The 24,584-nt window shown below is 43.8% G+C and overlaps 1 protein-coding gene across 2 annotated transcripts in view; it reads right to left on the bottom strand.

Annotated features, from left to right (window-relative positions):
- Positions 1-841: 841 nt before the first annotated feature.
- DAAM (disheveled-associated activator of morphogenesis-like protein) overlaps positions 842-24,584 on the bottom strand; it is a 140,869-nt gene continuing 117,126 nt past the window's right edge. For both annotated transcript variants that reach the window (XM_065444248.2, XM_065444246.2), the window contains exons 13-24: positions 24,415-24,537; positions 23,532-23,730; positions 21,118-21,239; positions 19,334-19,450; positions 17,677-17,874; positions 16,852-16,958; positions 16,419-16,507; positions 14,338-14,552; positions 13,440-13,501; positions 10,804-10,996; positions 9,132-9,302; positions 842-5,168 (exon numbers count right to left, since the gene is read on the bottom strand). In XM_065444248.2, coding sequence (XP_065300320.1) covers positions 4,812-5,168; positions 9,132-9,302; positions 10,804-10,996; positions 13,440-13,501; positions 14,338-14,552; positions 16,419-16,507; positions 16,852-16,958; positions 17,677-17,874; positions 19,334-19,450; positions 21,118-21,239; positions 23,532-23,730; positions 24,415-24,537 — 1,953 coding nt within the window. In that variant the 3' untranslated portion in view covers positions 842-4,811. The remainder of the gene's footprint in view (positions 5,169-9,131; positions 9,303-10,803; positions 10,997-13,439; positions 13,502-14,337; positions 14,553-16,418; positions 16,508-16,851; positions 16,959-17,676; positions 17,875-19,333; positions 19,451-21,117; positions 21,240-23,531; positions 23,731-24,414; positions 24,538-24,584) is intronic.

The raw sequence follows: 24,584 nt of genomic DNA on the forward strand, positions 1-24,584 counted from the left end.
GTAGTCTCCGTGGTCAAATCTAATCCAGAGCTCTACACTTAGCTGTCTCTCATAAACCCTCTGTTGATTCGGGACGCTCAATGCCAGCAATCAGTCGGGACGCCACCAATTCCTGCTTGGAGTATCGAACCACTGACCTCGTATGGGTAGCTTCCACGTGGCATCACGGACGTCATCATGTGACCTCATTCACGGAATCGCCTGCCACGCTAGCGCTAAGCTTGAAACAAACGGTTCAGATTAAGGATCAGCTTCCCATCCTGTTAATACGCCAACGCGTCGGCTGCACGATGTCGTTGCAAAGAGAGTTTCAAAAAAAAATAATTCTACAAAGCACAGCTTCTAAGGCAATGTTGGTTCATAAAGGCGGGTTTGTCTCATCTTCGTGTGTGTTGGTTTAAACGTGCTTGTGAAGTTACTTATTATGCCTTATCTTTGTAAATTATCAAGCATTCACTGTTCTCTAAAGGCAGCGAAGAAATCAGTATCTGCATATGTGCGCAATCATTGCGATTATTTGCATTCATAAAGCATTCGGTTGTCGAAAGTTATGAAACTGCACGGTCACAAAGCCGGTTAAAGCTTCACCAATGTAGTTAAGGCACATCCATCATTCCTGTTTTCGGTGAACACCTATTCTTGCAGGTGCCATTGACACTAGCGCCACAGATCCCACTAGCAGGCTTTTTTTTAGAAACTATATGGTTATACACTTCATATCATAACATATGTAATACATCCGAAATTGCAGGATGCTTTAGACACTATATGACAGCAGTGGGTGCTTTTCGGGTGGTGTGAAAAAAATGGACGAGGAATAAATGCAAACAGAACACATCAGTTTCGTTAAGGTATCTCAGCATATTTATTCTACACATACAGAAGAAAGTAAAGAAAAAAAACAATGAAAAAATTCGGGGATCTCACACACAACATTCAACATTTTGACACGCCGCTCGACTCTCAACGCGGCAATGGTCTCAACTCCGCCGACATGTGACAGAATGGAGCCAACAGTTGAGGTTGGAACAAGCAGCATTGCACGACCCGTGCCAGTGTGTGGGTTACTGACAACCCACGCCTTCTTCGGGTTGCCTCACGCTAGCAATCGCGGCGAGAATTGTTCGGTTAAGGGCAGAGAGCAACCTTGACTTAGGAGAACCGCGAGCGTGTTTACGCTGGCACGAACCTCGTTTAGTGTAAATAATGTTTCGTATTCGCATTTCTACATCTCACACTTACGACTAGACATCAGAGCTAAATAATTTTCCGGCAAAGGCTAGAAATAAATGGAAACACAAGTATAGCAGATATTCAAGCACGACGGTTAGGGAATATAAAAGTACAAAACGCTCGCGTTAAAGAGCAGTACAAAAAAAGGTTGCGCAAGGTTCTTCAATACACCTTGAAAGCGCGGATGGTTAGCAAAACTTCGCACGACATATATTGTATGTTAAGTCAAGAAGCGTTATCGTGATAGTGAGTGACAGTTAATAAATGAAGGCTCAAGAAACGAAAGTTCGTTGGAAACAGGTGGCTGCATGTTTGGGGGGCGCTTTCTAGCACACAACTTCATAGACGAGGATTCAGCATTGCAGATGAACGTGCGCAATAGCTATGTACACTATATAGAAGAAACAAAAACACACACTGTGTCCATATACAGTTGACTTGTTCGTCTTATGTACAAATGTTAGGTATGTATATATTTATATGTAGCTCACAACGGTAACTGACAAACACACTTTGTGAGAGTTCATCTGCATTGTACAGTTGGTAATGATGCACAGACCAGCTAAGTAATGCTACATACAACACTTTCTTTGTGCTATGTTAGCAAAGCTGTCACAATTTGAGAAACTTGTCCAGACATTCAGCTTGCCTAGAGTGTGTGATAGCACAGAGATGACTAAACAGACAGTGTGAGGTCTTTAGGCCAATAAAACAATGAAAAGGAAAATGTTGAACAAACATTTGCATATTTGTGAATCAGACTGAAGTTCGCTAAACAAATGTAAGTCCACACTTGCACACTAAGCTCCGTTGTTATAGCAAATATAAAATAATTATTTAGAGAGTGGCTAGAGCGTTCGCTTCAACAACGTAGCCGATAATTGTTTTACCGATATAGGCGTTTCATAGTGTAAAAACTTTTTCTGTGTGAGACTGATGATATATTCAAGTTATATTGTTTTGAGAAGTAATGAGGAGCAGCGTGTTAAAGTGGGGCATACTGTACACAAGCAGATAACAACTAATGAGAAAGAAAACTTGCTAAAGGCGCGTTAGAACGTGTTAAAACGAACAGCGTAATTATAAGAACAATTAAAATGTTAAGAGTTACACGATCGCAGCAAAGTTTGTTTTAGATGAAAACCCATGACGTAAGATGATCGGTATAAGTAAAACATCATCAATGCAGTCGCGAAATAGCTGTTATAGAGGCCATCTTACTTGCGATACGATGCTTATCTTTTCAAGAAGGACAATCAGAGCACGATATCAACGGCAAGGACAACACGGAATAAGAAAGTATGCAAACGCGTTTACTCGGGAACATTATCTATCAAATTGCACTTCTATTTTGGTGAATACGGCAACATTGGAATGCATATCGCTTCGATTTCCTTCTTCCTGTTGTACAATGGAGTCACCTTATCACATATGTAGTCGTTATATTCACGTATTCGTGAAACCTGTGTGTCTGGTTCAATGCTTTTCCGAAGAAAACAAACTAATCGTCGGTAAAATTACAACACTGAAATTATCCTAGAGGACAGAGTTTAGATGATTAGAAAGGCGGCTTTCATTGATCCTTCTACATTTGACCAACACTTTCATCTCGTCATCATATCTGTGCATTTACCCTTAGTTCCTTGCAGATATATGTGACTTATATGTGAATTGTTCGCACGTAATTTTAGTTACACAATAAAATACAAAGCTACATTAGTTGCCAATTGCCGCGGTAAATCTATTTAACAAGCTCATTTGCGCGCGTTCTCTCATACCGTTCGATTTCGAGTAAAGCTTCCAAATTTTAAATGTGCGTTCACTGAAATTGCCTGAAGCGAACGCATTATCGACAACAGAACGATTATTATGTTAGATCAGCACCTTATAACCTTTCCTTGCGGCCGACTCCTATGAGTGACGATGGCTATTCACAAGTTTACGCAAGTAAATTTCTTAAGTTCGGAAAATGTCCCGCTCACGTACTCGTAAGTCCAAGCAAGCTTGTCAAAGTCTATAAGCATCCGGATAGACTTCTTACATTAAGATATGTTTCTCTGTAATACACTGCCTTTCCGTATCGCATAGCGAACTGACTGATAGTCACACAAACACAAATCGACGCAAAAGAATTGTCACTGTTTGTGTTTGAATAGGTTACAGTGTCTCACAAGTACGAGAGTCACAACGGAAGGCCCGAGCAGGAACTGGGCCACATGACACAATTACCATATGTAGCTGCGTGGTGACAGTTCTCTATATGGCACTCTTTCTCCTAATCTAGAAATGGATGAGTCTTCACAACTAAAAGACAGACAAGAGGGTGGAACATGTGTCTAAGTACTATAGAAATGCTCACTCACTTGTGTCTACCAAACACACATACGCAACCTGACTGTAAATTTTCAATTACCTGTAACGTTGCGTATGCTTCCGTTTCGTAAACCCATATCAGTAAACAACCAGTACGCGCACATAGTCACTTGGTATTCCGTGCCTACTTCCATCCATCTTTGCTTCAAACGCTTCAGTGCTTCCAGAATCAGAAAGGTTCACCACCCACTATATCAGACACGCTAGCAAAAGTTGTTTTAGAGGCTATTTACAGCAAGGAGGTTTATCTCCAAGGCTAGAGCTACAAGCTACGTATTATTTAAGTTCACAATCAACACGGTGACCCAAAGGATAATGATCGAATAGGAAGGTTGCATCGTATCGATAAAGAAATTCGCCAGGCCGGTCGTCCTTGACAACTTCGTTTGTTACCATCAGCACCTTCATTACACAAAAACTAATATGCCCAGTTCAGTAAGGAAGCTTTGACAAACAAAATGTAAAACTGCAGTTTCGGGCCTCTTCCGTGTACTGCATTTCTGTTCGAAGTTGAACCGAAATGCCCATTACTCCTGCGACATCTTAGCACGTCAATGCACTGACCAAGCCTTAACTAGCTAACATTTACACATTTAATACAAATAATGTAACATCCGCGCTGACAGAAAACGCAAACCCAATGGTCCACCGACCCAACCACTCATGAGCATGTCAAGGCCATAGCCATGAAACCTAAAGTGGCTTAAGTACTTGTGACAGAAACTGTAACGTTAGCACTGACTTCCGCATTGAATAAAAAGCAAGCCCAAAGGTTCATCCTCTACGAACAAAGCAAGCACAAAACAGTAGGAGCAGTGTGATGGACAAGGCTTCACGTCGGTCAAACCCTTCTCAACACGTCAAGGCGAAAGTCTGGCGGGGTTAACTAACTTGTGTACTTATAACAGAAGCTGTAACATTAGCATTGACTTCCGCCGTGAAAGGAAAAAACCCAATGGTTTATCCTGGAGAAGGAAAGCAGAAAACAAATGGGGGCATACTGATTGAGAAGGCCTCATGGACGGCTCAACCACTTTTCAGCACGTCAAGGTGACAGTCATGAGGCCTTAACTGCTGTACGCACTTATGACAAAAGCTGTTACGCCCGCACTGACTGCCGTCCTTGAAGAAATCAAGCCCATCGGTCCACCACGTGTGAACAAGGCGCAATGCAGGATAGGAGAGGCAGACTGCTAGACTAGGCCTCATGACTTTAGCTTCCGCGTCACTATGCGGTCCCGAGAGGTGTCGTGCAATGCCGACCCGTTGACGATCACGTGATGCCCGTTCTCGGCCAGCAGCGAGGAGCCGTTGTTGGCGGCGGGGCTGCTGCCGCGGCGTCGGTTGCGGCGCGTCTTGGAGAACTCGTCCCCGAACACGTCGCCCGTGCGGAGCGCCGATATGAGGTCGTCGAACTCTCCCTTGTCGTCCGCCGTCGCCCTGCCGTTCAGGGCGGCGGGTCCACCGGCCTTGAGGCTGTTGATGGAGCCGTTGAGCGTCGCCGAACCGTTGGCTCGGAGTGCGGCCAGGCCTCTGAGGGTGCCGTCCTTGCGTTCTCGCTTCTGCAAGGAAGAAACGGAGGAAGAAAAAAAGAAGCCTAATGACTTAAACAGGCAGTAAATACAGTCAGTTTACACGGATAAAGCATTGTTCGAAAACCATTTCGTTAGCGTCGTGATAATGGGTTGATTCTTATCAGATCAAAATAAGGTGAAAGTTCAATTTCTTTAAAGTTTAGATACGGAACTCCAGCGCCGGTATCTAAAGAGGTTTCAAAGTATTTCTTTCGCATTCGCGCCTCGTTGGCTAAGTAAAAGCTCACGAAAGTTCGCAAAGTTCGATTTTCGTCTTTTCTAGAATACAAAGTAGTCCATTTTTACCAATTAACAAATAACTAGACCCTAGCAGATGCCGTCAGCAATCTACAATGTCACGTCGAGCTTGTTTGGCTACTTCAAGGCGGCGTCGACACCCGTCTTTCGTTTTTGCGGACTTTTGGTTGGCATCAGCGCCTCTTATGGTAAGAGTGGCTTCTTTGTATATTGCGGAGCGGTAAATATTACCGGTAAATCACTTTTCTTTTTAGTGTCCCTTTAAATCCCTTCGGGCACTGTGTTCATTGTGGTACACGCCATATTGATGCATAGAAAGCAAAAGCACCCATGAAAGCAATAATATGAAGCGTGTCGCAAAGATCTCGAAATATTTCCGATTTTACATGCGCTGTAAGATTGTGTTGTGTGCGTAAAGTGACCATGCTTCGAACACGTACACCTTACGTCGAGAGGCTTGGTTGAAGCAACTTCGCTTTTTTGTATCAGGCCAAGTAAGAGTGCCAAATGTTGCATTGAACAATGAGCACCATAAAATGCAAAGGGTTTGAGACAAACACATTTTCGACACGTTTAGATCACATAATGGCCGGGCACTTGGCCCACAGGGAGCTTGTACCTATTAAGGCGGCAGCGTTAAGGGCCCCTAGTCGCAGAAAATCAGGCAGCGGCTTCCCGCGTCAAGCGTCTACCATCTTTGAGAGAAAAATTATTGCAAACCACGCCTACCCAACCACGCAGGCCCTCCGTGTACGGCAAAGACGTTACTGAACTAATTGAATTTCTCAAAGTAAAAAATTGGAGGACGCTTAAGCTTCGCCTTCAAGAGTGGGACGCGACAGCGTTCCCGTCGACCCGCCAAGGGGTATAAGACAATGCGCTACGGCACAGCGATCACTTACGATGCGCCCCGCATCGGACTTAGCGCCCACCTATCACGCGGTGAGCGTCGAGCAACGCAGCGTTCGCCGCGGCAACGAAACGTGCGCCTGAGCGAAAGAAACGAACCAAAGAACTCGGTGTCTCGGAGGGGAAACGATCTACGCCAGCCAAACGTCGTGATCGGCACGGGCAGAGAGATAGATAGTAATCTAAGCCGGGAGCACGGCGAAGCGTCGTCAGGGGAGAGGGAGTCCCGCGACGCGCCTGGCAGCGGTCCCAATGCGCGCGCGGCGCGCCTCCTGTCGGGGCAGCGCCGTACATTGAGAGGAGGGGGTCTTCTGTGTTTGCCGCAAGATGGCTCTGCGTGTGCGGAAAGCGCAGAAGAAATGCAGCGGAAACGCACTTCGCAACTCGTGTAATTGTGACTTCTGTACGTTACATGTTCATAATTACCGATATACACCGCAGTATAACTTTCCACGGCTCGTTTCGAAGGCAACACCGCATTCACTAGAGGCGCGTTTGCACCGCTTGGAAGCATCGAACTCGTGGCTGAGTGGTAGCGTCTCCGTCTCACACTCCGGAGACCCGGGTTCGATTCCCACCGGGCCAATCTTGGAAGTTGCTTTTTATTTATGAAGCGCCTGCCGTGATTTATCGCTCACGGTCAACGCCGCCGACGCCGACACCGACGCCGACGACACCGGCTTTTCTGCGACACGAGCTCCTTAACGCTATCGCGTTAAAATGCATCAGAACAATCGTAAAGTACGATTTACACACAGTCTACAGGTATGATAGCATCAGGTTGTAACTTGAATTTACGAGAAAACATAATTCTGTTACGCGGAAACACAAACCCCGTTTCCAGCGTGGCTACCATTCACAGAGCGGCGCGCCCGGTTTCTTTCAACGCCATCCAGATGGCGCTCGCCTCCTCGCATGCGCGGCCCATGCAGGAGGCCGCGTTTCTACCAGAAAGCTTGCACTCGTGGAAAGCGTTCACTACCAGCGTTTCCGCGTAAACATTACGGTTACATAAGCCGCAGTTGCCGGTAAGCGTGATAAACCAGTCAGGGATTTTTTAATGCTATTTCCTTCCACTCTTAAAGGCTAAGCTTAAGCGTCCTCCAAATTATTTTATGGCTTCGGTACATGGCCGCCGCTCACACGGCCCCGGTGCAAGCTCTACGACTAGGCAAACTGTCGTTGAACAAGGGGTATTCATAGACCACTCCTACAAATTTCCATATAAGGCTTCCTTTCGAGATATGAACCCGCGGACCAGGCCGCGGTTCATCTCTGCCCAAGTTTCTAGTTACATAGAGTTTATCAAAACATGATTACAGGATTAGAATAAGCACAAAATGGTCCCATGGTGAGGCGACCGTACCGGGACCTTCTATACGTAATTGATAGAAGCAAATCACAAACTAGCTGAAAAACCGAAATTTAAGCAAGACGTCGGAAAAACTGAAATTTACGTAAGGTGATAGAAAACCTAACCAACTGTAGAAATAGGCCATAACAGAAAAAGTGAAATGGCAGACCAATCAATACACTCTAATTATATAAACCCCAAGTAATAGTGCGAGTACACAAAATTGTCTTATCTACGACATTAGAAATTTATTCCAGAAATAGGAACTCTAACCAACAGTGAAAATATACAAGTGAAGTTACATCGTTATTGCATAAATTGGTTACAAACCACACTAGAAAAATAAAAAAAGCAATTGAAACTTACCCATACGAATGCATGTGAAATAGGGTATTTATTAAAAAAAAATTTTTGATTGATGTTGAAAAATAGAAAGAGACGTAGATGTTTTGATGGGGTACGGAATACAATTTCCTATTTTAATAGGGTAGAATGGAGCTGTCATTTTCGCATAATTAGTATATGCTTTAGGAAGTAACAAAAATTATATTGAAGAATGCGAGTAAGGTTAACATTCGTCAAGGAATTCAACAGAATGCAGTGTTACCTGAGCTCACTAGAAAAAAAAATTGACCACCTGGCCAAGACTGTGAATAGGGGTGCAAGCGCAGCTCAGGATCCGCGGCTCTTCGTTGTCGTAACGCCTCGGCTTCGCGCTTTCTCACGGCGAGGTCGGCACATCGACGAGCCCTTTCTCGAGTGAGTTCCCGGCAACGTTCATCAAACATAACCTATTCTTCAGCCGAATGCACAACGTATGGCCCGCTCCCACGGCCGTTCCTTCAACGCAGCCTGCTCTTAGGCAGAACGAACCAAACGCGGCTTCCCGATCTGACTGCCGGGCCAAAACTGGCGGGAATGGCAACCGCGAGGCAAGCGAACGCGCGATCACACCCTTTCCCTCCTCCGGAGGGAGAGGACGCCTGTGACTGGCTCGCACGTTGCGCTGCGTCTGCTTCTTCATGCATATAAAACTCTGCTTTAAAGGCACGTTTGATGAAGCGACGGTGGCTGAATCGGTTAGCGTCCTTGTCTCGCAACCCGGTGGTCGGTGATTCAAATCCGCAGCCCGACAAGCAATTTTTATGTTGGCGCGGCTTAGGTTTTTCGTACAACACCAACACCGACACGAGTGAGGGAATATAAGCTTCGCTTCAAAAGCTATGCGTTTTCGGTGGCACAGGGATTCAAACCCAGCACCTTCTCAATGCGAGGCAGGTGCTGAACCGGGGTACCACCGTTGCCATAGATAGTAAGAGCAGCAGTAGCATGAAGACTTCCTTTTTTACATTTTCAGAAGGAAAACGCAGCTCTCTGAACCTAGGCTAACGATGAGAATGTCTCGCCACCTGCGACCCAGTTGTTCTCACCTCGGCCTCTTGCCTGCTGCGCCGCTCCTCGTCCTCCTTCTTCCGCCTGAAGTTTTCGTTGTCATTCTTGGCCTCGTTGAACGAGACCAGGAACGAGTCGAAGATGCTGAAGAACTCATCGGGTGGCACCTGGACCGGGTCTTCCCCAAACCTCCGCGCAGTCTTCTCGTACTGGCAATACAGAACAACCGAACAAGGCTTAGGCTACATAAAAAAAAGCATACGTAGGCTAAAATCTGAGCAGGAAAGAAGCTAACCAGGAGATGAATTTATAGGATGTGACTAACAGCGGCGGGACAAGGAATGTCGCTAAAGTCCCACGTTTGGACAAGCAGACTTGCCTTCGCGTTGCTGCCCTGTTGAAGGCAACTGCGCTTGTTGAAACAATGCCTTCAGCGACATTCCGCATAACGTTACTTTTCCTTCTTTCTCCTTCTTTTTTTTTTGTGGAGACGACGCCCTTCGATGTATATGCGATGCTCGTAAATTTCTTTTCGTGAATGGTGCAGAAAAAAAGTCTGATTAGGAGACTGCGTACGGACAATTTCCGATATGGCGACCATTCTAGCTCATCGTGTTTATGAGAATTTCCTGGGCAATAGAATGGGTTTCTAACAAGACTATATTCACGACAACGCCCACCGTAGTATGACCAGTTGAGATTGCCTTGTGAAAGGTACGCTGATTTATTGATGCTATGTGCGGAAAGCTGTGTCAATATCTCCAGAATAGTGGCACGCAGTTCTCAAGTAATAATTGTTGTTGGATGGGCCAAGAAAAATTACTCATGCTCCCCCTATGACAAGCACATATGCTTGTGAGACATTGCCCAAGATATGCTCTTGAATTTCTGACCTCCTCACTCCCCTGTTACATTTCTGTACCTGTAATACTTTATTTCGTTTCTACAGGTTGAAGTATGGTTAGCACTCCTTCATGAGCAATAGGCATAATAACTATCGGGGTTCTGAAATGTTGTAACGTGGCTACTCGCACGATATTAGCCGTACGCTGAAATGTATATGTACATTTATTATTCCTGCCAAATATCTCACCGAATTATTGTACTGTTAAGGTAAGTATGGAGGTCGTATAGCACTGTAAACATCTGTATAGCTAGGCACAAATGTTCGGCGTGGAACATGACATGCTGCAAACTCTTTGGTCCATACTCGCTAAATACAACCACCATCACGGAGTACCCTGCCTGCATGGGGGCGGCTCTGTCGGGCAGGGCTCGCTAGATGTCGCAACGATACTGTACCTCACACGTTTAAGCACAAAGGTGCCAGACTGCCCGCTCGCTCATGCACATACCCTCATATTAGGGTTTGATATTTTTGGAAGGTCTGGGTCCTGAAAGTGTGGCAAACGCCACGCTATAAATCCGAAGAGAGGCTGCAAGGCACAGGTTTGCGGTCGGCGGGATAATTCGTAGGAGAAAGACGCCGCAGTGAGTGTCATCTGCGCAAACACCACTCATGTCCTCAGAGACTGTGCCGCACGCAGTTTTTTTTTCGGCGTTCATGAAGCACGGAGGTACTCACTTTCCCTTTTTATTTGGTCTGAGAAGCCTTTCTTGCTGTATTAACACTCAGGGATGAAGTAACTGAGTACTGTGCGCCACAATATTCCCGTCAAGAAACTAACCCTGAAGAAGGGTACTACTCACCCTCGATTTCATGTCGAGAAAACTGTCCTCCAGCTCCGAGAATTTGTACGTGGCGCCGGTGATGAACTCTTTCATGACGAGAACGAATTTGTCGCCTGGCTGGGCCGGCTGTCCTCGCAGAAAGTCCAGCTCCTTCTGAACCTCGTTGAGGCCGGTCTTGAGATCCCTGATCTCTCTTTCGAGCTCGGCCAGGCTGCGAAGGAAGTTGTTAAGATCAAAATCGACATACTGAACCTGTAAATGCGCCTACTTGCAACCTCCATGCATCATGGTCATTTTGATGATTTGTGAGCATAAAAGCAGTGTTACATATGGCTCAGAAGTAGTTGTAGGTATGTGCCGTTTTATTCAGCTACTTGATAAGCGCATACATGCTTCTAAATGGTCATGGCTGGAGTGGTTCTGATAATAATTCTTGCATTGTTAAAGGATAAGCGAAATTTTAATGTCTAAGCATATTTTTTTATGGTGGGCGAATATTCGAAAGCTGTAATTCGGTGTAAACATTGCACAATAACCAATCGTATTCGAAAATGAACCATTTCGTATTTTCATATATCCATATCTAACCAGAGATACCGCAACAACCAACTGTTAAACTTCGGTTAGTGTTCTCCGTCTGCTAAAGAAAGTATCATAATTTATCGGAAGTGAAACAAAAACAAAAGCTTTCGAAGAAATTCGGAAAAATAATGGGTAATTCGAAGCTTCGTTGAAGGGTACATTACAAGCTGTAACGTCTGTGTTTAGTCTCTCATGTTGTATTTCTTAACGCCTAGTCATGGAGCAGTTACATAATAATGCTACAGCCAATGATATTTTCCTTACAACGGGCCTTTATATATTTGTCACCGGCACACCAATCCTTCAGCTGTTTTTCCTTACCCAGAACTTATCTTTTTTTGCAGCCATGCCTTTCACATTTTTTTGATAACTTTTGATACAGCAACTACTCATTCTTGCAAGCATTGTTTTAGCCAGGCTGTAAAAAAATTGAAAGGTGATTTGTGCAGTTTATTTTAATAACAGTTATTAATCTTGTGTTTAAATCTCAAGCAATGTCTCTGAGTGTTTGCTGTCCTTATTGCGCTACTACATACAGTCATGGTGCCTAATCATACCTAATATATTTGCTGTAGATATATGCGTCTACACTGGGATATTCTAAATTCGGTACTTACTGTTCGTATTCAATTCGCACTGAAATAGTTTATATTTGTCCACCTCTAATATTTCGCTTTATTTTACAAGGTATTTAACAAAACTGCCGGAACTTGGGCTCAAAAATACGGCTACGAAGATTAATTTCCTCATTAGCTCAATACCTGTTTACATATCTTCATTCGCAATGAACATAGATATCACAATACAAAAAATTTCCATTTAAACGCCCAAACTGGGCAAAATTGACATGGCATGTGCTGCTCCGCAAGGTGAATTTGAATATTGTGAATGAGCTTTTTGAAAAACTCAGGCAAACGTTCTAACGACCTCCCGTAAGTATTAAACCAACGTAAGCTATCTTTAGCTTTTAAAGTGCAGCAGATAAAGCTTACGGCACAATACATCTACTTTTGGTGCAGAATTACAAAGCAGATCTCGTAGTTGTATGTTTTGTTACATTCAATGTTCTTTGGAAGCTTCGTGAAACATCTCAGGCTAACCAGTCGGTGGAATTTGCCTCTCTGTATTATCTGCAATATATTTCGTTCAGAGTGGTTTACATGATTTTGACAGGCAAAATTGCTATTGGTACACGGAGGGTGATGCTAGAAAGCGTTCTTATTACGACTAGATTATAAATCAGGACTGATTGTGCAATGTTCAAATAAGGTAATGTATTGACACTCGCACTTGTTTATCTCCTCACCCGCGATCAACCATTACGAAATTAGTGCTCCCCGCCAGAGGCGCTTTTATGTCTCAGATCTTCCTTGAATCTTGTCACCGATACCATAGCAAAATAATCTTGTCCGCAATCAGATTACATGAGGGAGGAGAACAGTGGTGTACATTCTAGATAGTGCACAAGAACCAGCAATTTCGCTGGAATGGATGATGAGCCAGGGTGTAAATATCCGACGCACTTGACCGATAGATCAGGTCTCGACAACATACACCTGTGCTCGCCACTATCGTGGTGTCTGAGTGTACCTTGTTTCTGTGGCCATAAATTCGCTCAATAAAGAGTTCGTTTCGGGACACTGAGTCATGCCATGGTCGGGTCGTTCAGCATCATGACAATTCGACAATATGTCCCCACCAACTTAGCTAATATGCTATGATGGTCATCTTCTGCGCATGAGCAAACAGCCATTTTTAAAGTGTGTTGCTCCTAACAGAAAAAGAGTGCGGCATTCTTAAAAATTCAAGAAAGTTTCTCTCTCCATGACAAAATCATTTATCCGTTGACACTTTATTCCAAAACAGCTTTGTAGATTTACCATAACTACATTGTCACTGCTGTCTAGCTACAGCGCAAATTCTTCAAACATTTTTAAATATTTCTTGGTACTCACTCAGCAGAACAATAACAAGGTAACACAACTTTGTCTAAAACAAAGATTGTCAGCTTTTACAGTAAGGATGCGTTCGTTTCTCCTATGATAAAAAAGAAAACGTTTTCTAATACTCACTTCACTTTCGCCGCTCTCTTAACATGGTGTATGTCCTCCTCCAGTTTTAGCGTATCTTTGAACTGCAATTGAAAAAGTTCGATGATATTCATAGATTACGCACAAATTTCTTAAAGTAGGCAAGAATGGCAGTATATAATGGCAACAAAAATTGTTCCAAGTGCTACAAAATGTATGGTGAGCAAGGTATAACTAAAGGTTCTTCCTGTTCATGTTCCGTTGTGCTCATTTTCACTTCCAACGGGGCAACCATATTTGATACTGTGTTCTGTTCAAGACCGATTTCACATAACCAGCCTGCTGCATTCAATATTTTGCCATTCGTAAATTCGTGCTTACCCTTAGGACCTATAATTTGTTCGTAAATTTTCGAAACCAAATGCCACAATGATAAACTTTGGCTGAACATACTTGCATAAAATTTTACCCGGACTCGAGCGCTAAACCACGTTCTATTTTGCAAGTATTTGTCCTTGGTAGTGTAGGGAATACCTCTGAAACTCTGCAGGCTAAGCCAGCAGAGTTATTGAAAGCTCTAAAATTTTTTAAATTATTGAAAACTTTTAAAGATGTGTTTATAGAAATAGATGAAGACCTGGTTTGAATGGTCATTGACAGCTGTAGGGATGACCATCGACAATTGGAGCATGAAACATTTTACCTATAGGCAGCAGACATTGATCACACGACCGGCTAAAACATGAAAATAGAGGTTAAAGTAAACTATAGCGAGATCTATATGGTGAGCGTTAGCGCATTGAAAAGCTGAATGGCTTGCTGTAGCATTAAGAAAGAAAGCGTCGAAGTAAACTCCAAGCAACTACTTTGACATCAAACAGAAGTCAATTCCGCAGGTAACTCAAGGCCGACCACTTTTCTAGAAATTATGACTACCCACCTTCTTCTCTAGGGTCTCAATTAAGTAGTGAAGCAAGGTGTAGTTCCTGTTGGTACTGGACTTGGTGTCGGCAAGATGGTTGAGACTGGACAGCTTAAAGCCCACTGCATTCCCCCGTTGTCCGCGATTCATGTAGTTGCCGAAAGCCAGCACAACCTCCAGGAGTTTCTTGAGCCGTTTGCTCCGTTGTACCTCCTTCGATGCTTCCACAACAGCTGAAACACGAGATGATCCAATTAATTATGTTGACCGTTAGCAGTGTAAAACCAAGGCGAGGTAGCGTGCACTCAAGGTACTCAAAAAATTATGTAGATCCAAATCGCATGCTGAAACCTATGTGAATCGAAGCTTTAGGGAAGAGGTTCAGTATGTGCTGTATACATATAAACACGAACCATACAATTGCATCTGCGTTCTTATTCAACGAGTGATCTCATGCAGCGTTTATGCACCGCCCAGGTTACAACATTCTTGTCAGGCCTTCATTATGTTTATTCACCACACTGTTTACAAACATGGCCGAAATGAAACCGTCAGTTCAACTGAATACACACTGTCTGACGATGGCCATGTTTGATCCTTGACGGAGCATGAATTGTGTGGAGAGGTGTATGATGATGTAGAACGATACATATCTACATCTCAGATGAAACTATATTACTGTAAATATATGCAAGCACATTTAAGGCTTTTAAACTCCCTTTTTCACAATGCTGGTGGGATTTCCCAGGGATGGGTGCATACACAGTGGCCAAAGAACGGGGGTTGAATAAATAGTAGAAATTTGAAAGAAGCCTTTGGATATCACACTCAGTTTCATTAAGACGTCTGTGTGTTTTGCAGATACTTATAAAGCGGCACTGCATGTACATGTTTTATTTGGTTATTCGACACTTGATTAGACACAAAATAAGCTGCATGCACTGACAATACATTGTAGGTCAACATGCCATGTCTGATAATCCGGTATTCATACAACCTTTGTGTGTGTATGTATGTATGTATGTATGTATGTATGTATGTATGTATGTATGTATGTATGTATGTATGTATGTATGCATGTATGTATGTATGTATGCATTTATGTATGTATGTGTGTATGTATGTATGTGTTTGTATGTATGTATGTATGTATGTATGTATGTATGTATGTATGTATGTATGTATGTATGTATGTATGTATGTATGTATGTATGTATGTATGTATGTATGTATGAAATCACAAACATATCCTGTGAGATACTGCCAGACACAGAACCATGGTAGGTTAGGCATATTAAACTTTGCTTTAAAGCTAGTCTGCCTACAGGATGTATTTGTCAAACTTCCTGGCACCTGTTTGATACGACGTGGCCATTGTAATCAGCCTATCAATCGCTTCAAACCTTCAACAGCTGGAGAATAAGAAAGTTAAAAGGGCTATAAAAAGTCTTTCCTTGTTTTCTGCGATATGAACTGACACCAGTGGAGCTCGTTTTGTCAAATTCTTTGCGTAACCCAGCCTTTTTCTAACACTTTCCGTCACCATGACCAAAGGGAACAAATATTTTTAACCAGTAATAGCATAAAGGTTTATTTGAGCACATTATAACAAACAAGCTCGTACTCTTGCTGTTTGAACAGCTGTAGTGTGCTCAAACACCAGAAAACACAATTTCAGACTTATCGTTTAAAAACCAAAGCGCTGGCTCACAGCAACATTCATTAGGTAAAGCATTTGCGTTTGGACCAATGTAGACTGTTCAAGCATGCAAATGTAAAGAATATAGTATGATAATACTAAGCCAATAGCACTTAAACAGCTTGAAGAATTAGAACATTTGTTTCGAATGCATTAGTGTTGCGAAATCAAGTACTCGCTGTTTTCTTTTAAAGATACCTCTGGTAAAGTTGCCTGAAAGATACACATTGATATGCCTAAAATGGGCGAGTGTACGATTAATAAACAATTGCGACGAATGCTGGCCAAACTTTTGTCCAAGTTAGTGCTGCGAACATTCATATTAATTATGGTGTGATATATGCTGATGGTTCACGTATATTATGCAGGTTCGCGCAGCAAGAAATCTTGTATTACTCACCGACAATCTTCGGTTTGCAGTCAGAAACTCTTTCCTGAAACTTTTTCTTGTAGTACAGCGTCCTCAAACGCTGCTCGTAGTGAATTATTCTGGAAAAAGAGCAGCAATAAATTGTAATCACTAAAGTGCTTCCTGTAAATTAAAGTTACACGAAGTCGAGACAATGGGTTCGCAACCCTTGGGGAACAGTTCGTAAGAGCCTGGTAATAGGATTACTCAACCTACCTAAGTGACTATTATAAATAATAGACGACACTGATGAAACTTAAACTGCAGTTTAATTGTTATCATCGAAATTGAAACTAAGCTGCCCTAACAGCAACTGCAGGAGGCGCTGGTGTATATATATATGGGGTAATTCAAAATGACCTTACCACTAATAATAGAAGAGAGTCGAACATGTTTATACCGTTATACCGCGCTTGATGCTTACCTGCTGATTTCGTAGAGAAATCTGTCAGCCTTCGCCATGCTTTCCATCTCACTGCTGTGTTCCTCCAACAAAACTTTTTCTTCAGGGCTTGGAAGGAACTTTAGTAGCTGTCACAAAGTGAAATAAAATGTTTCAGTTCATTTATTTTCTGCCTTCGCTGGCTTACCTAATTAGAATTGCAAAAGCTTAAAATGTTGCGCCGTAAACATGGATACATAGTCATCAAATCAACAGTAAAACGTTTCTAGCAATAATCAGATGTCACAAAAAAATACGGTAGAACACCTTATCACCTTCATCTAAATGATCGCACTAATCTTCAAAGAACAGATCTTACAGCGTGACAGTGGACACAGGCGGAAAACCAGAAGGACAGAGTGCTGACTAACAACTTGATGCTTTATACACGGATGTGGCCTATAAGGATATGTGGAGCGCACAAACATTTTTTAGGGGATCCCCATCAACGACAGTCTATATATTTTGTCAATGGTGACAGGGATGTCATGCTGACGCATGCCTCGCCAACGTAACCGTAACCCGGCGTTTATCATTGTTCAAATTACTCAGCAGAACTACAGCGCGTGGCCAAAAAAGAAACGCCACGCTGTCGCATTGGGCAAGTGAAGTATCGTGATGCGTTAGATCTCCCGAACACACAATTCTGGCTTTTCTTGTTACACCCCTGGAGGACCCATTAATGCGATAATGCATTTCGAGTGCTGTGGTGAGTGAATACTTGGCAAAGAGATGCCCCTGGGAGGCACACTAATGCGACAATGCATTTCAAGTGCTCTCACACGAATACTTGACAAAGAGGCTCACCTGTTCCACCATGTCCTTAGGCAACTGGTCCTTGGAGTCCATCGAGAGGATGGCGCGGCAGATCTCGTCGTTTGTGAGTCTCAGCTTCGAGAGCAGGATGGTGCAGTTCTGGGCCCGGCGGCCATCGATGAGCGAGAGCTCCCGGACCCGAGGGCTTCGGCACGTGAGAGCGGGGATGTCCTCCAGCGAACCGTTGGTCTGAAAGTAAACAGTGGTTGGAATCGTGAGTTTGTTTTCGTCGACAATTAGAAAGTCACAGTGTGTACAAGGGAGTATCTATAGTAAATGAGTACCTAAAGATCACACGTCAAATACGGCACTGCCCATCTCAAAGAGAACTTGCACAGATACCGTTTTTGAGAGGGAGCCGCTACATTGGGAATGTCGCACCATCTGAGCTGTTCGTCTCGGCTCAGCTGTCAGGCTGGTTTCACTAGCGTTTGGCTTTAGGAGAAAAGCCCTTCGCCGCGCTGCGTATTTGCTTCTTTAGCATGTTTTCGTTTTAAACTGTGGCGTGTGAATGTGCACAGTATGTGGTTCTGTTCTCTCGACAATTAATTTTGATGTATACTGCTGCCTCTGCTGACAATAATTTCGCAAATTGTTTTGGTTAGTGGGACATCATCTGTGCCCTACAAATTTGTACAAAGAACTGCGGTGTGGTTCCTCACTATTATAAAGAACATACGTATCGCTAGACAACTACAATGGATTTGGCACAACACAAAGACAAACATTCTTTCCCTGTGTTCCCACCTATATTTCAACTTAGTTATTTCGGACATGTGCTGTCGTGCGCTGGATAAATAAATCTTACATGTAAGTGTAATCATGTAGCGTATCAGAAGAGTGGTAGCCCGATATCTTTGAGCATAAGTCAACAAATACTACTTCACAACAATCACTACTTCACCATGGCCAAATCCCAACTGCAAGCCACCGCTGGAAAGAAATACCGGTTCACTGCTCGTAGTTCACACTGCGAAGAGGTGTGCGTCGCGGTGGCCAAATTGCACTGAGTTTAGGGTTACGTTCCTTCTTGCTCCGAAAATGGTAGGGTCGGTTACGTTCACACATTTCCATGGCGTCACAGCGAAGGCGTCCTTCTCGACGACTCTCAGGCACTATGTTTTGGAGTGCGGAAGCAGGCAAGTGTAGTGTGGTTTTGTGGGCGAAGCGTGAACTTAATTCTTAGGTTGTCACTGAGCATAGTCACTCCATAATGAAATGTATCTTTTACTTTTCACTGCTATGCCAGTACCACTCTGATCCTGCGATAATGTGAGAGGGATTCCACAAAGTCGACTTTTTTCAGTTTTATGGTTGTACAACAGGTTACTGCACTAATAACTGAACTCCTCCCGAGACATGCATTCTCAGCAAAAAATGTTGACTGTTCATCTGCCATTCCAATAGAACTAAGGTCAAATTTAGAAAGATTTCTTTTCTTGGTAAGTTCTGTTTGACATCGTCCGGACCCTATTGCTAATAATGTGTCCACTGTCACGATTGACTAGCATGCGCTTTGAAGAAAAGTACTACAGTAAGAAATTTCTTGCGAATATCAATTTTTGTCTTTCTATAAAAATACCGTTATCCTTCAATTACAAAAATGAGTAGAATGATGTCGAACAAGTGGAGCGGGTACTTTACATACCCCGCACCCCTGCTGCTTCTGATATGCTGAGAACGTCCTGTCGATGTCGGCCAGGTCGATGTCCTTGTACAGTTTCGTGTCGTCCAGTTCAGTCCACACGGTGCCGTCAACCCTGGCCTGCAAAAGTGAAACAGGCATATAGATACGAAACCTCACTTCACCTTCAGTGTGGCATATTGAGGTTGGATAAAATTGTTACGCTGCTGCAGTACGCCTCGAAGAGCACAGCTCTCCTCAAGTTCAACGAATCAAGGTATTGTCATGGCATTCAGAGCGTTCCCACCACAGAGTTCCTGCAAAATTTGACAGAGCGAACTCTGGCACCAGTGTCAGAGTTCATAGGAGGTGCAAGAACGTTGGTCCAGCGAGCACGGGAATAGTGTGAAGTACGTTGATATTAGTAAACGCCGTCATTATGGCTTCAAGTTGCTTTGTGGCTTTGTATATCGATAACTTTCATCGCAATACCGTGGTATATATGCAACACATCGCAATAATTACGAATGTACGCTGAGATTAATATCCTCGCAGCGCTTATGAAATTATGAGTGTTTGTCCAAATCAAACAGCTGTTCCCGCAAATATATGAAGGCTTGAAGTGAATAACCACTGCTCTAACATGACAGGCTGAGGCTTTCCTGGTCCGCACACTATTGATAACTTATTAACACATCTTGACATAGTTACTCTTACATACTAACTCACATTTTGTGGTGGTTGCGGGCTCGGCGGCCTCGGAAAATATTCGGCCACTCGCATTTGCTGGCACACTTGGCAAGGAAACAAAATTTGCTTTCCAATTTAATAATTCACATTTTACTATTTTCAGCAATTAAGAATTTTCACTATATAATTTACTACTTTTACTTATAATTATTCACTATTAGTAATATTTTAATTTGCAGAACTACAAGAAGCACTCATGGCTGCCTGAGCGTGACCTAGGACAAGGGCAAAGAAGCGCTCCACATTCCACTCTCGGTTTGTGGGGAGTTTCATACTTTTGGAGCTTCACAGCTTGGCGCTGCTCTTTCTTCCCACTAAATTTAGCGGGCTACAAGAAAATGTGGAAGTTGGCCGGCACCTCCGAAGTATTATGACACTGGTGTCAAAGGAAACCTCCTTTGGAAAGCTACAAAAACTGCAAGCAAGAAGCTATTGAAAAGCTGACTGGTTCACCTGAAGGACGAAGCACTGACAGTGACGGTAAGGTCCACTAATATTCTCTAAAGCTTCTCGCAGTGCGCTAAAGCTCTTCAGCCAATGTTATAACAATACACGGATGCGACATTTCAGCGCGACACTACACGCGAGGCAACATCTGCTGTGCAGCATAAACAGTGTCCTGGACGCTACCAGGCGTCTCACAGTGCTGACGTAATGAACAGTGCCGAAATTCCTCTAGTATCAGCTGCTGGAGGAGTATAGTCCGGAGGCGATGTGTGGGAACATGCTGCTCCAGCCATTGGTACGGCAGGAGGTTTAGGAAAAAAGGCTTGTCTACTGCAACGATTTATGTTTAATTCGGTTGACGGCTGACAACCCGCAGCACGTATACAGATCTGCGTCCCCCCTGCCGTATTCATTGCGATGTGAATGAAACACACACGATCACATTCTGCTTGCGTGCCTGGTCTACCAGAGTCAAAAGAAAGTAAACGCGATCGCTGTGGCCGGGAATCGAACCCGGGACAATGTGCTGAGCATCGGAACGCCATTGACACGGAGCCACGGTAGCGGGTATGCTTAAATTGGATGCACTTTCAGTCGACACCACCACTTACTTCTGGCAACTTGGACCAGTTGAAGGACTTGAGAGGGTTCGTTGGCTGGGGAATGTTCTTGATCCTCGGCGTCCGTGTCGAGGGTGGAGGACATGGTGGTGGTGGTGGGGCCATGCCCATGCCTGTAAGGGGAAATAAATAAAAGCAGCACGCCTCCAGTCATGAGTTATGATAGTCCGCCAATAAATGCGTCAAAGTTGCATCATTTTATTCCAAGCCGCCGCAGACCCCACAAAAGAAAGTAAAGCTAGTAAATGAATCATTTTACATTTTAAGAGCTCCTCAAAATAATCAAAATAATTAAACTGATGCACAGAAAGAGACAACGGCCGAGTGGGGTGAGCTCGAGCAACAACAACAACCGTCTTCTATCTCTTCGTCTTCTCATGGCGCCCGTATTTCTCACTACGATCACTCCCCGGCGAAAAAGAAGCGATCCCGGCGACATCCACTTTGTGTACAGTAAGCAGTGTCCCATTTTATTGCGACAGTAACTATATAAACACTCTAAGCGAAGCTTTGCCGTCGTCGTCGCCGTGAGCTTCAGTGTATATTTAGATATATCTATACTGTACTCCTCGTCATGCTGTATGACATGCGACATATGCGGGTTATATTGCCACGTGGTTCTATCGCGAATGTTGCACGTACCAGGTCCTACATACCTAACAAAATTATTCCTTAGTATTTTGAGAATGCCCGCCCACAAACAAATGTAACGAAACAAAACACTGACAGCGCATGTTTTTGATCTTAAATCTTCTCAGGCTTAAGTATTAAAAGAGCAAAACAATAACATAACTCATGCCTGAAAATGATGTAATTTTATTGGCGCAGCTGTGCAGCTACCTACGGTATCGGTTGAGTAAAGAGGTTCGACACAAAGCCGTTACGGAAAAGTGGTGGTAAACTCGCTAAGAAAGACGTTGGTTTTTTTTTTTATGTAACTGAAATTGTCCAATGGCAGAATCCAAGCAGACGACCCCTGATACAACAGCTCGTTTTTTTTTTCACTTAGCTTACGTTTACTTCAATTCACACTGCCACTACAGCAATGAGCATTACACTTCGTGTAATAGTTTAACATGCTGCTATCGCATTCATTCTTTCGCCCTTATGGTGAAACTGCGATATATATTTTTGCCATTTTATAAAAAAATTACATCTGCAGGCTTATGGCTCACGCAAAAGTTATTGACTAAAGGCATAACAATGAAGAAAAAAATAATGCCTTCACCATCGTTCAGGGAACGCGGCACGCCGATCATCCCGTCAAGCATGATACGGCCTTCTGTAAGGAGGTCACATGTAGCAGTACTCAGCGCACTTAACTGAACTGGAGTCGCACTGAATATTTAGAGGGTTCAATTTACTAGCAGTGCAATGTCGGATGTTTTTTACTTGCCACCACTCGACAGAACTGGCAAAAGTAAGTCGCGCACACACATATGTGCATCGCGATTGAAGGCAACTGTATTTTTTTTTTCAACTGCGAAAGCAACGTTGCCGCACTCTGTCCCGCCAACACAGTCAGTCCAGCGAAACACACAGTTCAGCCACTGAGGGACGGTAACCAGAGCACGTCATCCGTGGAATGAAAATATTGAGGATGAAGTGGCGCGCAATGGACGAGCTGATCTTTCTGTCAGAAGCACACTTGATAATCCTTCCTGGTTTGCGGACGCGCGACCATATGGACGAAGTCTAGAACTTCGCACTCAGTGACACCGGTATCATGGAACCGTTGCCCTAGCTTCATCAGCCAGCCACGAGCCGTATCTCAGTTCAACGCAATTCAGTGTATTTCTCTCTCATGCATGTAAGAGCAAGACCTAATGGCCATGTGGCCTGACAGAGTTTCTTGCTCCTGTTGACGTTCGGCATACAATTACATTTTACATTCCATACGAGCATGTTTACATGCATTGTACGCACATTTACTCATTTGGAATTGCTCATTTCAAATTAGTAACTATTTCGGAAGTCCAGAAGCCCCGTTTGGCAGACGCACAGGTTTTCTGAAGTAAGCTGCAACATTAAGCGACTATCCTCCTCTGAAGCCACAGTAAGAGAAATCCTAACTGCTCTAGGATGTTCCAGCACCATGAGCAATGTTTGACCCTTGCGAAGTTAACGCGGTATGACACACGGTCGCAAGTCTAGTCCGGCTATACTCAAAGTGCCAACCAGTGATGTTTGCAGTAATTATGATGATTATGATGATGATGATTTATTGGCAACCCCTTTTAAACGGAGTGGTGACACATAGTCACCGGCCTGTTATGATGATATTAATCACGCCGACATGTGTCATTCTAAGTCAACATACACTTCGCAGAGTGTTTGAACATCTCAGATAAGTTAGCATTTGTGTTATCGAGACATCATCATCATGTTACCACGGCGCCAGATACCTGGAAGCGGCGGTGGAGCCGGCGGTGCTCCATTCGATGGCATTGGTGGTGGAGGTGGTGGCAGCGTGCCCATTGAGCCGATGGAGTGCAGAGGCCCACAGGGCAGGCTTCCGCGGTGAATAGACAGGCGCGAGTCCTCGGGCAGTCCATTCCTGATCGTGCTCTCGGCATAGCTTCTCTCCCGTCGCTCGGAGTCCAGCTGCAGAGGGAGCATCGACATTAGAGTAAAATCTTCCGCAGAAACGATGAAAAGATTTCTTTCCCCAATTTTTTTTCTGAATGCCGGACAACAGAAAAAGCAGCTTCAAGACAGACCCAGAAGAGGGTATTCTCACTGCCCCAGCATTTTTAATCATTTTATTGTCGACGTTGCGTTTCACACACCATGTAGTCCTTGCGCACGTGGTTCAAACTCATTGCGTGCTTAAGACATCAACCCCGAATAGTGGTTATTAGGTCCTAAAGCTAAAATTTCCCAATTGTCGGATGATTCGAATACTTCGGACAAAAACCTAACTTGCATGAACGATTTTATGAACAAAAAAATTGATTCAACGTTTTGTTAGCACTGAACTGAATACGTTATTACTGGACTAGTTGAACAGATAGCCAAGAGCTGATCGGTATAGAACTGAGCATAAATTGACGCAGCGTATCATGAAAGGTACGTACCAATTATTTCACAAAACATTGTCAACGTACAGGCAGTATACTGAATACAGCAATGCACACATATTTTCTTGGCAGAAGCAACGACATCGCACAGAGAATAAAGGTATTAAGTCATGCGCCTCGTCAATTTACACTACGCATAGAGTGCTCTCATAATACTTTCCACAGTCATTCAAAAATACAGCACGAAAGGCTGTGCAGAAATGGTCACCTTTTGCGTCATTTCTCTTATCCTGTACTCGAGTTCTTCGATTTTCTGCTTGTCCTCCAAGTGGCTCACCGTCTCTCGTTCCAACTTGTCCTTTGTCTTTGCCAACGTACTCTGGAGGTCTTCCTGCACAGGCAATTCACAGAAATGTGCCATTTGGAAGCCTAACAACA

Source organism: Dermacentor albipictus, chromosome 10 (assembly GCF_038994185.2).
Source record: "Dermacentor albipictus isolate Rhodes 1998 colony chromosome 10, USDA_Dalb.pri_finalv2, whole genome shotgun sequence".
Taxonomy (NCBI): Eukaryota; Metazoa; Arthropoda; class Arachnida; order Ixodida; family Ixodidae; genus Dermacentor; species Dermacentor albipictus.